At 40.8% G+C, this 15,330-nt stretch overlaps 1 protein-coding gene across 2 annotated transcripts in view; it reads right to left on the reverse strand.

The window, feature by feature from the left end:
• evi5l (ecotropic viral integration site 5 like) overlaps positions 1-13,511 on the reverse strand; it is a 37,832-nt gene extending 24,321 nt beyond the window's left edge. For both annotated transcript variants that reach the window (XM_056372009.1, XM_056372008.1), the window contains exons 1-2: positions 13,140-13,511; positions 1,727-2,122 (exon numbers count right to left, since the gene is read on the reverse strand). In XM_056372009.1, coding sequence (XP_056227984.1) covers positions 1,727-1,968 — 242 coding nt within the window. In that variant the 5' untranslated portion in view covers positions 1,969-2,122; positions 13,140-13,511. The remainder of the gene's footprint in view (positions 1-1,726; positions 2,123-13,139) is intronic.
• Positions 13,512-15,330: the final 1,819 nt, after the last annotated feature.

The following is a 15,330-nucleotide window of genomic DNA, read 5'->3' on the forward strand; positions in this document are numbered from 1 at the left end:
CAGAGCATTTCCATTTTAACCAGCGTAGCTTTTCTGGCCTTTATGGCACTGGTCACGTGACTCCACTCAGCCAAGTAGCCATGCCCATGTAATATATACAATTCACCTGTGTCTGTGTTAATCGTTGACTTCGTTTTAGTCCTTCTGTTCTTGTTGTGCATCTCAGGCTCTAAGTTTTAAAAAGATAGAAACTGACATAGTGCCCAGCCCCAGTTTTGTAATCCCCCCCCACAGGGTTGTACGCATTTATAAACATCACCTATTCACAGGTTTCTAAAACACTAACCTACATACCCATTTTTTGTTACCTAGTGTATTTCTTGCAAATATAGGCCGTGCAGATTTGTGATTCTGGGTCAAAATAACATTGGCTTGTGATGATAAAGTGATACTAGATGTAAAGTCAATTTTCAACTCACCTCCTGTGTAAAACATTTTGTTTCATTGTTTATGGAGCATAGCAGCTGCAGCCTGCTTGGATTTTTGGATGGTAAGATGGCAAAAATTTATCAAAATATCCTCAGAAACTTTTTAAATTACCAGTTGCATTGTTAATGTCTCTGCTATCCATCTGTATGCTTACTGTTTGTTTTGTTTTGTTTTTAAATCAGTCAATCATGGGTTCAAGTGTCACTTTAAGCCTCACACACTGAATTCTGGTTCTGCACATGTGCTCTTGAAAATCCCGGAAAGATTAATTTAAAAGCTGTTGTGAAGCCTGTGAAGGAGACTTTTTTCTTCAGCTCGACATACTTCAGGATGCTCAATATTCTCTTAATTTTCATCAAGGTAATTCATTGAGAACAGTAATATCAGTGATTGCTATGACACAATATTAAATGTTCTCTGTATGTGATCACACACTTTGATATTTCCTGGATGAAACTTTGAGGATGAAACTCTGATAACCTGTGGCACTACTGTTAGTTTTAAAATGGCCCCCAGAGATGTTTTTTTTTATTTTTTATCTGCGATCATGAAGTTCTAATTATCTCCCACATTAGACCATCTCATTAATTAGTTGCTGTTTTAACGCTACCTTCAACCCTCATTATTTTCTGCACTTTAGCTTCTGCAGCTGAAGTCAAACTTTAAGTTCACTTTTAACTTGACCTATTTGTCCGTTCTTTCATCTAAATTCCTGAGTTTGTGTTCCTGTTTGATCAAGAGATTTTACTTCAAACATCAAGTGTCTACAATTCATGGACTTTTCTTGTTCATCGTCGGGTTCTTTGGTTTCCAAATGAATCTCTTATTTTAGGTTTTGGTGCTTTATTCACCCTACTGTACAGGCTACACCTGCCCTGAGGTGACACATTACCTTTGTTAGAAAGTCAGCTTTACAACATGTATGTGCAAAGATGCTTGTACATCAGAGTTTGGAGTAGGACAGAGAGTAACAGTAATGGCTCTGCCCTGCTTAGGGAAATTTATGCTCCTGCAACTCTGGCCAATCTCGCTTGCACAATATATTGCTTGGTCCTTCTCCTAAAACCTGAATCCAAAGACTTATTGTTTGATAATTACTGCAACTACTACATATATTATACTATATAATTACTACTACCCTGGACTGTGCAATAAAAGTAGCTTAGTGAAGGTCAACCAACTGAACCTGCTACTGTACAAGTGAACTCTGGGCCCCACTCAGTCATATTGAAACTGTAAAAACTGTTTTGTTTTCACTCCAATAGATACGCAAAATAAGAGCGGCTGCTGGTCTCACCTGTTCTGCTCCTCCAGTTTAGCCAGCAGCTCCAGTTCATCAGGACTCAGGTTCTCTGAGTCTGCTGGAGAGGCTGCTGGTGCTGACAGCACTGCATCATGGGAAGATGAGTCTGGGCTGAGCACTGGGCTGCCTGTCGACGGGGGGTCTGGGTCCATGCCGGTTGGGGAGGAGGGGCACTCTAGCTGAGGGAGAGCCCCACCAGATCCCTCTCTTTCTGGGCTGCCGCTGGGTATAGACATGGCGGTGACGATGGAGTGGGATGGGTGAAGCAGTGCGGGTGCGGTAAGAGGGTCTCCCAGTCTCACTGTTGGTCTCCGTGATCAGTGAGCCTTGCTGTCGCCTGATTGGCCACCTGGCTGGCCGTGGAGCCAATACGATCAGAGGTCTGCAAACCTATCATGGATGCAGAAAAAAGCTGAATGAATGCGACTGACAACAGATAATTAAAGAAAAATGATCAATGCAGTAGTGAACATGTCATCACCACAACTGATGTGACATATACGTCCTCGAATTGCACAAAACTTCTGGTTACAGTGTCATATGTCTAGCCTTTTTTTCTTTTTTTTAACATCTCTCAGTATAACTTATACATTTCACCTGCAGCAGCTTCCAAAGGCTGAAGGTTGAAATGACACTTTCTTCAAACAGTTTAAACAAAAACAATAAACACTAAACATTACAGTCTTCATGAACGCAGGACTTACTGCTGGGCTTCTGTATTAGACTATAAGCATTAAACGACAGCAATATCTAGGTACACCTTGTAAACTGGGGGCCGAGTGTAAAGCAACCAAACTGATGAAGGAATGAAGGAGACTTCATCTTCCTGCCCATGTACAAAACTCCTTAAATATTAGGTGGAGCAACAACGTAAGATGTCATGCTTGGCTAAATGGGCTGAAGACACAGTCATACTGCTCCAACCCATATTAAAGATGCCAATAATGCCGCTCCGCACCCTGGCTCAAATAACTGCGTTGAAGGAGTGGCCCTTAGTCACTGTAATGACATCATTCTGTCTGAGAGCATCGTGGCTCGTCACTGCAGACACACTCTGCTGTCAGGGAGCTGTTTTTGTTCACACTAAGACGGTGGTCTCATCATCATCTGCCCAGTGATGCCTCACACTGAAACAATGCTGCTGATGTGACACTGACCTACACGGATACCCATAACCTCTGTGTTGCATTATTTCCACCATCGTAAAGAGGAGTGAGTGACCCAACCTGAGTAGCTATTGCTGACGACCTGATACACTATTATTCAAGTCACACTGACTGCAGGCCTCTCAAAAGGACTGAGCCTTGGTCACACACATATGCGGTTAATGTGCATTCAGACGTGGTGCTACAAAATTACTGCAAACAGCTGTAGACTTTATTAAGATCAGCTTAATTAAATAACTCAGATTAATCGTTGAGTGAGTTCAGATTGATAAGGCAGGTGTCACACAGCTTATAAAGAGGAACAGAAGGGTTAGGGCAGCTTTTCCTTCCCATAGAAAGCCAGGTGTGATATTACAGCAGTGAAAATGCTTTTTCAGCCAGTGGAAAATTGACCTTACTCTTTGGGCTGAAGGCACTGCGAACAGATTCTTGTTTGGCTGGAGTTTTATAAATTATATTAAAAAAACAAACAAAAAAAAACAAAGTTGTGTGTGTGTGTTCCAGGTTACATTTGTTACTTCCAGTGATTAAGGGTGTAAAGGCATTTGTGTCTTTGATGCAACATTCAACTTGCAAATGTGAGACAGCACATCGAAGCCCCGTGCTTTGCTTACTCAAATCATTTTCATCTTTACATACATACAAAAAAATACATAGCTGAATGTGAGGGGGCAGATTTCACTCATACCAAACAAACTTCACAGAGCTTGGATGTTGTGCTGCATACACATAGCATGTGCATTGTTTAGCAGCTGGACACAGACACAAACACAGACACACACACAGACAGACACACACACACAGTAGCGGTAAGAATAATACAGTAAACAGATCAACACATACCACATCACACTGTTGTTGTGTTAGAAAACTTCAATATAATGCAGTGCAGAATTGATTTCAGCTGTAATCAACCATCAAGGCCGAGAGAGATATTCACTAGCCTGTATAATGTGAAGCATATGACGCAGACGTACACAACAAAACAAGGAGAGCAGAAACATAGCCTGTAGCAGAGGAGAGGAGAGGAGCATAATAACAGTCTGAACAGGGAAAACACTGCATGGGGAAGAGACAAGGACCACATTCATGCACAGAAACCAGCCCAATCAAAAGAGCCATTAACAAGCCAATGAGACCAAATCACATTTGCAAAAGGGTCTGGTCAGAGGACAGATTGGAAGTAACATCCTTTTAATGTTATGAAATAATGATAGAACAGATCTTCCAAATTACAGGAGTTGCTTACTCAAGCTAATCTGACAAAGGTAATACCTCTTCATTTGAATTTGCTGCACTGACAACTTCAGTGTGCCTTTTCTCAAAAAGTCATCTGACGGGAGGTTGAGCCTCAGGCAGACATGCATCTGTCCTGTCAATCACATATTTACCTCAATCCCAGCAGTGAGACTGAGGTGAGCTCTATTACTGACAACATTTATAACTTTATTTCACCTTCATCTCAACTCCCAGAAACCCTTCAATGAGTGGACAGTAAAGGTGTGGACATGAGGCACATGTTCACCATACTAGGCAGTCTGTGATGCTTTACACCAAAGGCACACAAGAGAGGAACAATACAATGTTGCTGAGATCGGCTCTCTCTGGACAGAATCGCTCGCTCACTGCTGCTTTTCGGATTTCAGAAAAATGTGCAAATCTCTACATCAGATTTTCATTTGGCCAGATCTGCTCTGCTTGAATGGTTGCTGACAGGGTGACTTTTTTTCTGAGCTGCCACAGTCATCGTCTTTTGCTCAGTAATGTACCATAGGACTATACACAGTCACAGTCCCTGCAGAAATTTGTGATAAAGATTTGCAGTATTGAATGTGAATTCAACCAATCCCAGTACTGCTCGTGAGAGCTTGCAATTTTGTGCCTCACAACAAACTAGAAGAATGCTTGTAGATTTTACCAATGATTGCACTGGACTACATAAGCTGAGGCCAGATGAACATGGCAGCTGTTACCGCCAGGCTATGTATGGCTCCCAGCAAAGTCAAATCTGAGCAGAACATTTTATCACCTCACATCTTAACTTAAAAGAAAAAAAAATCAATAACAACCTCAAACTGGTCACTTTATTTATGAAGCAAACAAGACTCAAACATGAGATGCCACAAAAAAGTGAGAGACCAAAGGTAACCGTCTACAGTTATGCTAGAGGCTCTTTGAGGGTGCACTTGGACCTAAATACTAGCATCACAATGCTAACATTCCAGCAATGGCAATAAAAACTGATCTTTAGTAGGTATAATGTTCACCATTTTCAACATCTTAGTTTAGCATGTTAAGATTTGCTAATAAGCAATAATGAAGAGAAAGGCTGATGGTAATGTGATAAGGTTTCAACGTGTTCAGCTATAAACCAAAATTCTGCAAAGATTACATTTTTGACCTGGTGATGAGATCACCTACTTCATTACAAATCATCCCGAGAGTATGTAACAAATTTAATGGCTGTACAATACGTAGCTGTTGAGACATTTCACTCACAACAAATGACAACCTCATGGAGGCAGTAAAGGAAAAGTCAAGGGATCCCAAAGAGTCAATAGGTTACATCATCTGGGAACCATGAGTATCTGTACAAAGTTTTGTGTCATTACATATAAAGTCTGTTGAACTATAAGCATGTGACCTTTTTCATGTATATTTGAGCTTTTACTAAATTCCTTAATCTTGCTTCTGAATTATTGGAAACTGTCACAAATCTGTCAACACTGCTCACTCGTGTAGTAACGTTACCAGTGTGCCTATTGCAGAATCTCATCCTAGCTAACATGTACTGCATGAACAATAACAATTAATTGATTTCTTACCAAACAAAGTCACAAACCAGAGGGTGACAAACAAGGCAGTGTGGCAAATGAGGAGATTTAAGATCCAGAGAAGATGCTGCAGAAGGGATTACAGCATTACACAGCTATAAACCACACAAGAGCAGAGGAACTTTCAAGGAAAATGGAGAGGTGATTTCTTATTTGTCCACTCCTTATGTTAAATATACTACCAAACTTGCTCTGATTTCAAGCAAAGTAACTTGAAGTGACACTTACAATTCACACACCCAAATCTGAGTGGTTTTCAGAGTGAAAAGTGCCACTAAAATTTACTCTCCTATTGACTGTGTCCTGCCAGAGTGGAAAACCACTATAAAAGATGGTGACATATTTGAGTTTGGACCAAAGTGGCAGATTGACCGTCTGAAAGACCGACATTACCAACCATGGAACCAAGCTGCTAGCGTGGCTAAAAACTGCATATCCCATCTCATCTTTTTAAAAAGCCACTACACTTTTGGTGCAAAAAAAAATAAAAATGTAGACCTGTTAATAAAGAAATAATTGCATTTAAGGGGGAAAAAAAATCTTGTTCAGGATCATCCTCTCAGGGAAGATAGCACAAAAGAAGAGGTGCTTCAGAGAGGTTTCAGCACGACAAAGGGCTAATCAGCTGTGCTGCTGTGGTCAGCCAATACTTTAAAAGATGTGAGTCATGCAGGACTACAGAAGAGTGGTGGCACTAAAGTGGGATTTTTGTCTCTCCACACACACACACACACACACACACACACACACACCACACACACACACACACACACACACAACACACACACACACACACACACACACACACACACACACACACACACACACACACACACACACACACACACACACACACACACACACACACACACACACACACACACACACACACACAAAAATGGAAGGACACTGTGAAGGTCTCTGACAAAGCAAAACAAGCCAGATTTTCTGAGCTTGGCTGTTGCTCTGTATGACAGCAGGCTCGCATGCTCCATTGTCATTGTGTACTCGGGAGAAACTGCAGAGGACTGAGAGAGAAAGGGAGGGGGTCATTGTAATCCACTTATATTTGTGTTTCTGAGCACTATTAGTGTGTGTGTGTGTGTTAGTGTGTGTGTGTGTGTATACACTACATGAACGGTTACCATTTCGCATGTACTCCATGCTTGTTGAATCCATTTGTATGTTCCGCCTCAGTATACATGCGTGTTGGCAGTGTGTGACCTGTGAAGGAGTTCTGCAGTGTGATAGATGGATGTATGCACAGTTTTGTGTGTGTATGTTTAGTCTCTCCTTGACTGATGTCACTGTGCACAATTATGCTATTGTGCAAAGTGTATGCATGAACACATCTTCTCTGTGCTCTCACTGTCTACATAAACAGTGCTACTGTTTCAGCCTCTGACCTCCCTCAACACACACATGCAATCCTTAGTGTAAAATGTGTCTGATTTACAAAGTACTTTTTTTTGTGTAAAGACGCTTTTCAGGGTCACCATCTGGGCTTCCTGTTGTAAAGAGTGAGCTGGCCTCAGGCAATAAGAATAAGGAGGGTAAAAAAAATAGCAAATGCTCCCTTTGATCTCCAAACACCCACCACAGACAGATCCATCCATGTTTTCCCTCTTGCAAAATAAGCAAAGATCGCCATCTTGCTAGCATGTTACATGCTATCACTGACATTCTATGCTGTAAAGTTATTTCCCCAGCAGCCAAGAAAAACATAGAAACACAAAAATGGAAAACCCTGACTGGCATCTGATGAAAGAAAAACAGAAAAATCAGCTATTTTTCATACGAACCCCGACCTTGCTGATGTGTCACCCCCCCCCCTATTGCCCCCCCCCCCCACCTCCATCTGTGTGTGAGCGTGTGTGTGTGTGTCTTGCCCGGGGGGCCTTTCAGCCCTGACATCAAGAGCGACCCCTTCGTTAATCCGTAGCCGCTAACCTCGCTGTTGTTCCAACTCATGATGGGTTACTGACACGTGGACTGTTCATTTACACTCTATTCATCTACACTGTACCTACTGTGCTTGTGACTGCTGCTGGGCTCCACGTTGCTCAAAGCATCCCGTTGTAAAGGTCTTTTTTCTGATACTGCTGCTCCGAGCTCTCTCCCTTACTGTTTGTGAAAGCCATAACTGGAATGAAAATGACTATTAGCTAAAACATGCATGGAACTGCACTGACACAGACATATTGACAAGTTAAATGCCCTCCACATACAGTGGAAAAGGGCAATGGTGTGTAAAGTGATCCGAATCAGTTTGTATATGATCAAGGCTTTTAGATGATCTTATAGCATCTGCATGGCAGTAGTGGAAAGGACATTTACTACTGTACTTAAAGTAACAACAATTTGTAATCCAGAAGGCAATACTTTACTTTTTACTTATTTAACAGTTACTGATTACTTTTCAGGTAAACATTTTACGTATAAATCATATGATCACTTTATAAAATATGATGCATTATACTCATATAAGTACATTTAAAATCTGACCAACTATTAATGCATCATAATAACAATCCAATAGTGTTATAATATAACATTGAAAGGGGCCAGTCTGAATTATGAATACTGTACCTTTACTTTTGATACTTGTGCATTTGTTGCCTTTACTGTTGGGCTTTTGAATGCAGGACTTTTACTTGTAATGGAGTATTTTTATATTGTGGTACTGGAACATAAACTTAAGTCAAGGATTTGGGTACTTTACCACCGCTGCATGAGTTATTGTGTAGTGAATTTGACTGTGCACAGTGGTTCATGTTCATGTCTGTGTACAAGGAACGGCTACCTATTAACCCAGAGAACATTAACCTTCCAGCATCATCATTATAGTAACGGCGGTCTGTTCTCCAAACAGCCCTCGTGCACAAACTGCACTGGATAGATTATTGAGATGTAACTGCTAACTTGGATATGTTTGTGCCGACATTGAACCTGAAGGAGGGGGAGACACATTCGGAGCAATTGAAGCGACATTGCTGATGAATGTTTAAGACATTTTTCCTTAAATCTACTGACCACTTTGTATGACTAATGCTTTCCTGCTCTAAATTTAGTTAGTATCCCTCTCCAGATGATTCGGTTCCCCTGAGTGCCACTGTGAGAGGAAATTGTCTAGAAATAGCCATTACCACAACCCATCAATTACTTTCGACTGCAGGCAACTGTTTTGCTTTTTCTACCATGAAATACTCAGTGCATTGGTACTACTACAGATTAATTAACGTCTTACAACAACAAAAAAAATCATGATAAGACAAACTGCAACATCCACTGATCACATGCTAGACTCGAAACTGGATTATCATGGTACAAAGTGGATGCTTTGCATTGCTTAATGTGATGCTAAAGCATTGACTAACATTAGTTTTCCAGTTCATACTTTCCCAGCAGTGTCGTCACAAACACTGATCAGTAGCCGTGCTGCTGTTTATTCATCTGTTCTGATTATAAACTTGTTGTTTGCCTTAGAAATTACTGCGAGAAAAAACAGTGAAATCCACAAACATCATCTTAAAAATGAAAAAAATGAAATTCAAAGCTTGGTTTCTTGTGTTTCATAACTACCTCAGGCCTCGTGGGAAAATGAGGAAACTAAACAAACAGTCCTGTCAGTAAAATGATCTGAGCAGGTGTTCACAGCGACTACACTGTAGGCGCTTACATCAGTTTCAATTTGAAAGCAGAAAAATCAAAAAGATATGAAATATGATTTACGGCCCTCATCTATTCTGGCATCTATAGAGAAGAAAGCCTCCTCTGTAAATAAACCAATCTGAGCACATTTCAGTTCTACCTTATTTGAGCTGCAAAAACCTTGTAACTTCCACATTGTTCCCCCCAAAGCACAGGGGACACAGATGGTCCATTAGCTCACAGGATACATCGTGTTATAGGTTCACTGTGCAAAGGAATCATCATCATCAACAGCCCGGTGTGACGACACAGTCTCTCACTCAGTAACACATCTGCGTTGTTAATCATACCACAGATTCACCCTCCCATGTTCATTCTAAACAATAACTTGACTTAGCTGATGAAATGCTCTGACCTTTTGTTCAGAAAAGCAGCATGTTATAGAAATCAGAGAATTTCAGGTAACTATCAGTTTGTCCAAGGAAATAACGTTGGACATTGTTGGAGACAGTTCAAATTACGACTGAAACAGGTGAATTAATAGTCAGGAAGTAGTAGTTTCGGCCTCATTATTTGAATATAATTTGCAAGTTGGTATAAATCCAACATGCAGCAGTCTGTAAATGAGATTACGATTCAGTCAGTGTAAAATCTGCAGGGTTACACAGATCCAGTTACAAATCTGCAGCGAGATCAACTACAGGAACAACTGGCGAGAGAGAGGAGAGTTGCTGCAGTCGTAGAGAGCTTGAACCGTGGCAGACAGGTCATCAAGCTGCTCCCTGTTTCCATGTGTCAGCAAAGAAGATGAAGTGCAGTGCCGTGCACAGTCCAAACACCAAAACAGTCGACCAGCAAGCCAGCCGGGGAGACGTGCAGGGGCCAGGGCAGATGAGGGACAATATTATGTTTGAATAGAAAAAATCAACCCCATTAAACAGAAAAATCTTTCTCTTGACCACCTTTTGTGTGGTTGATGTTGCTATTTAGCAAACAATGAAACAACCCAGAAATTGCAAATAGGAAAAAAATGGCATGATCTTCCAACTCAGATCTGTACTTGCTTAGAGCTGAAGCTATGAGCCAATTAAGTGATTAATCGATCAACAGAAAATGAATCTGCAATTCATTTTGTGGACTAAACAATTTATAGATTTATCAATAAAATAATATGTAGATCAATCACTGAAAATAATTATATTTTTGGCAGTTTTAGCCTTAAATTATTTTCATAATTTTTGTACTTCAGCTACAGGACTGAATCAAACAGTTAGCCACCCCGAGGGAAAACATCTACATTAACCTCAACACTTAATAAGGCTTAGAGCTATACTATGAGGAATAGTTGTAGTTGAAATTAATTGGCAGCTATTTAGAAAGAAATTGGAAAATCATTTTGAGTTATGTTTTTATGAAAAAAGCAAATAAAAATAAAAATCTCTGGTTCTAGCTCCTTAAATGTGTATATCTGCTGGTTTTCTTGATCTTCTATGAAAGTAAACTGAATGTTGGGTTTTGGACCATTAGTTGGACAAAACAAGACATTTTAAGATGTCACCTGGAGTTTATGTGTAATATAATTGAGGAAAAATTTGATGGATTAAATCGACTGAAAATAATCCTTAGTTGCAGTCCTACAGGAAAATAGAATTACATACAGACGCTGAACATATGCGATAATGATTGGCCACACAACTGCAGTTACAACTGCAGTTTATTAAAAAGTCATAATGCTCCTCTTTGATTATTCATCTCAGGTTTTCTTGTTAGATTAAGTCACTAGTGGAGTAGATGTTAGATCTCATTCACACAATTTATCAAACATAAATCTTGATTTAGGTGTGAGGGAAATAAATCAGAACATGCTTGGTATGACCTGGGCATGTGGCTCCTGTTTGTCACCAAACACAGTGGCAGACTATAATAAACCTGGACAGCAGCAGGGAGACAACTGTACAGTACAGGGAGAAAGCTGCGAGATGATATCCCTCCTCCTGTTCTTGCTGGAGGCTACACACACATGCACGCACACATTCATATGCATGCACGCACACAATCACAGACACACACACACACACACACACACACACACACACACACACACACACACACAACTCAGAGGCTGTTTATCCTGACAACACTTCCAGAGCCTATTAGCTTACCACTCTCTCACACAGATGAATAATATGGCAGCAGCAGCAGTAGAGAAAAAGAGCACAGAAAAAAAAGGTTAGCTGGAATGAGCAGGGGTTTTCTCATGTGCAGTCTTTAGCATATGGGATCAGATAAAGAAGAAGAAGCTTCGAGGCTGAGGCGCTCAAAAACAAGGTCACCAGGATGTGAGAATCAGATACCTGTTTCCTTGACGGTGAAATTAGTGAGATGTCTTTTGCATGGTGAGTGGTTTTCAGAGATAAGCCTAAAGGCATTGTCACTGTATCACATACGAAGATTTGATGAACCAATTACTCAGTGGTACGTGTCCTTAGTCATGGGGTATTTAAACCATAATCATAATCAACAGAGTAAGATAAAGAAAACCTTGAATAACCTCTTAACTCACTAAAAAAAAAAGAGAGATAAGTGCCTGAGGAAACTTTTTTATTTAGTGACTAGTCAGCAGTATCCTCATCCACATTATACCCCAAAAACTATATCAGTTCCCTACTTTTTATCCCACTTGGGAGGTAAAATGATGCGTGCTTGGGCCTAGATTTAAAGTACAGAGTCATTTAACTCAGTGGTGCTCAGGGTTTAGAGTAGTAAGCTCCTGGTATTCTGTCATACAAGCTAGCCAAGCATGTTTAAAAGGATTTCACTCTCTCATTAGATGAATACAGCAAAAACAGTTGGATTTAGGGTCAATACACCACTGAAAGCCATTGATTTAGATGACAATCCTATCCAAGGTGACTAATGAATGGGCAGGTAGGGGCTCAGTGCCAGCTCAACAGACATATGGACACACACACACACACACACACACACACACACACACACACACACACACACCACACACACACACACACACACACACACATACATACACACACACAAAAAAAAAACATAGCAGCCACTCCGCCATCCATCCACTGTTGTTCCAGATGAAACCAGCTATGTACGAAAGATGAAAGTGACTCCTGTAATCCTTTGTCCTCCACTTTCATACTTGAAGAGCCTGTAATCCTATTGACTGAGTTGTTTGGACAAGATCGGCTCATTATCCCGTTCAGACCTGGCCTCCTGCTGCTGCTTGAGGATGCCTGAACAACAGGCCTACATGCTCTGCAGTCGACTCATGGCTCGGCTGGATCAACATCTGTGGCCAAAATGACACATCATCCCCTCTTTGCGGCACCAAATGTCCCGGCTTCCGACAACAACACGATTGTGTAACGACATTAAAAATGAGAACGGGACGCTGAGGAAACACAACATGGACATGGCACGCAGCAACACGCCATGCCTTAACAATAAATACGGTTTATCGGCTAATGAATGGGCCGTGTCTCCGTTGGCATGCTGTACAGTGGAATTTTACACCGGGATAAATGGAGCAGACGGATGAAGCGGGTGTTGATGGGGTTTCAACGACCAACGACCAGTAGTGTTTTGCTATATATGGGGCCTGTTTTTAAAGATGAATTTATAGAAACTAATAAGCTCGTGGGCCCGTCAATAGACTCCACGCGGCAACATTGATATTACATTTAAAAATAAACACCTAAAATAAACAAATAAACCATACATGCTTACCTGAACTCCTTTTCCATAATCGGAGCGGTGCGTTTGTCGTCGCCCCCACACCAGTCCGTCGTAAATGTCAACCGTATGTTATCAGCTAATTAAAAGCTTAATAGACCGCTGAGGACAAATACAGAGAGACCGTCCAACGCAGTGCCATCCCCCTGCCGCCGTACGACCGGGAGGCAGCGTCTCACAGCTGCTCGCGAGCCCCTGTGCGCTGGAGGCTCGTGTGTGTGTGTGTGAACTGAATTAGAGGAGGGAAATCTTTCTGGAGATATCCGCTTAAATAACCATGACAGCCGTGCGATGTAGCCTGCGGTTCAACAGGGATGTGGTAGGCTATAAACGGCAGCATCAATCATAGCGACTAAATCACACAGAATGGCTGGCGTTCTGTGCCTTCTGTTGAGCACGAGGTGGGGCGATCCAATCACGGTGTAGAATGACGTGTGAGTGGCATGTCGCAGACCAATGGCCTGTCCGGATCGCGGGATCCCTTTCGAAGGACAACAAAGAGAGCCAATCATCCTAGTTTTTTATTCTGCGAGAAGGCGGAACACGCAGGTGTCATACAGCGGTGTCAGCTTTAACGGATTTTGCTGTGTATATAACAACTGAATTATTAACTATGTGACAAAAATGTTACATGTAATATTTTCGGACAATCGTTGGTCTTGTGAGTAATCAACCCGAGCAACCAACTGTAGTCTCATGACAAGCTACAATCGCCTGCATTCTTTATAGCTATTTTAGCTTTAAAAAAATATATGAATGCCCAATTTTCACGTCATTTACATTTTTTTTATAGCCATGGATTTTGCACACAAAAAAATTTGAAGTAGGCGTAGCTGTTCTGTGTAAACTGACAAAAGATTGTCCTGAGATTAGCAGTAAAATAGACTATTGGCATGGCTGGATTAACCATCCAGAGGGCCCAGGGCCAAAAGTTGTTCTTTGGCCCTGTGCCCGAAACAGGGTTCTTCAGCTTAATTATTTGAAACATATGATTTCAAACACTGCACATGGGACAATGGAACAAAAAATGAAATTCATTCTTAACGACACCGAGCTCATAAAAATCACATAAACACTGCTCCTTACCTACCTACCTTAATATCTGCCAACTTATCTGCCACATTCTTCAACTCTGCAATGTAACATGTAAATAGCATTGCTTATCTTTGGTGAGATCAATTAAACGATGTAAAGAAATAGGCAATCAATGCACTGTGCACTGTGATCATTTTCAAGATGAGTTATATTATAGGTCCTTAATCTTGGTCCAAGATGGACCAGTTCCTAAATAAAACAGGCATAGAAAGGCCTACCTGTCCAACTTCAATACCAGGGCTGCCAATACTAGAACACATCCAGTTCCATTGCAGTGGTGTATGAGGTGCAGCATGATTTAACTGCAGGAGATGAGCAGCAGATTCTGCCTATGCTGTGGAAAAGCCAGATCTGTTCACATGCTGTGATCCATCAACAGTAGGGCTGGAAAAATGGGGAACATGGCCACAGAGCATATCAGGACTGGGAAAAAAATGATTAATAGAGAGAGATTTCATCACTAAAGCAAATGTACACATATGATATTAACAAAATATATTCAATAATAAAGTTATATGTATTTTACAATAGACAATCGAAAACTTCATTTTGTACAGTTTTTGTAAAACTACAAAGAAGAATCCTTTAATTAAAAGATAGGCTGACAATTTAATGTCTTTAATATCTTTTCCTCCTATGATAAGATTACATATGGATAAGATCATCATATTGTCTGTACCAACAAAACTATCACTGTAAACGTGTTGCAACATTATTCTTTTTACAGAAATAGTATGGCACAATAATATTTAATGTAATATCAAATATCATAGCTCTGACCCTTTCTCCCGACCTCTATGGCGCTGTCCAATCACAGCTATAGAAAACTCGACGGTTGTTTCTGTAGGCGGTGCTGTCCTGCGACTGATGCCTTAAGGTGTTGTTTCAAATACCGTAATTATGACCTGTAGAATGTGGACTGCATTATTTTACACAGACATGCGTACAAATTATAGGATTACTAAATATAGGGCTATGGAGATTGGAGATTTGGCTAGTATTGCCCATAAGTCAATTTACGTGGCGAAAAACCTGAAAGCCCTGTTAATAACATTTGTGACTTTTATTTGATAGGCTATCTACAATACAG

Source organism: Seriola aureovittata, chromosome 3, assembly GCF_021018895.1.
Source record: "Seriola aureovittata isolate HTS-2021-v1 ecotype China chromosome 3, ASM2101889v1, whole genome shotgun sequence".
Classification (NCBI taxonomy): domain Eukaryota; kingdom Metazoa; phylum Chordata; class Actinopteri; order Carangiformes; family Carangidae; genus Seriola; species Seriola aureovittata.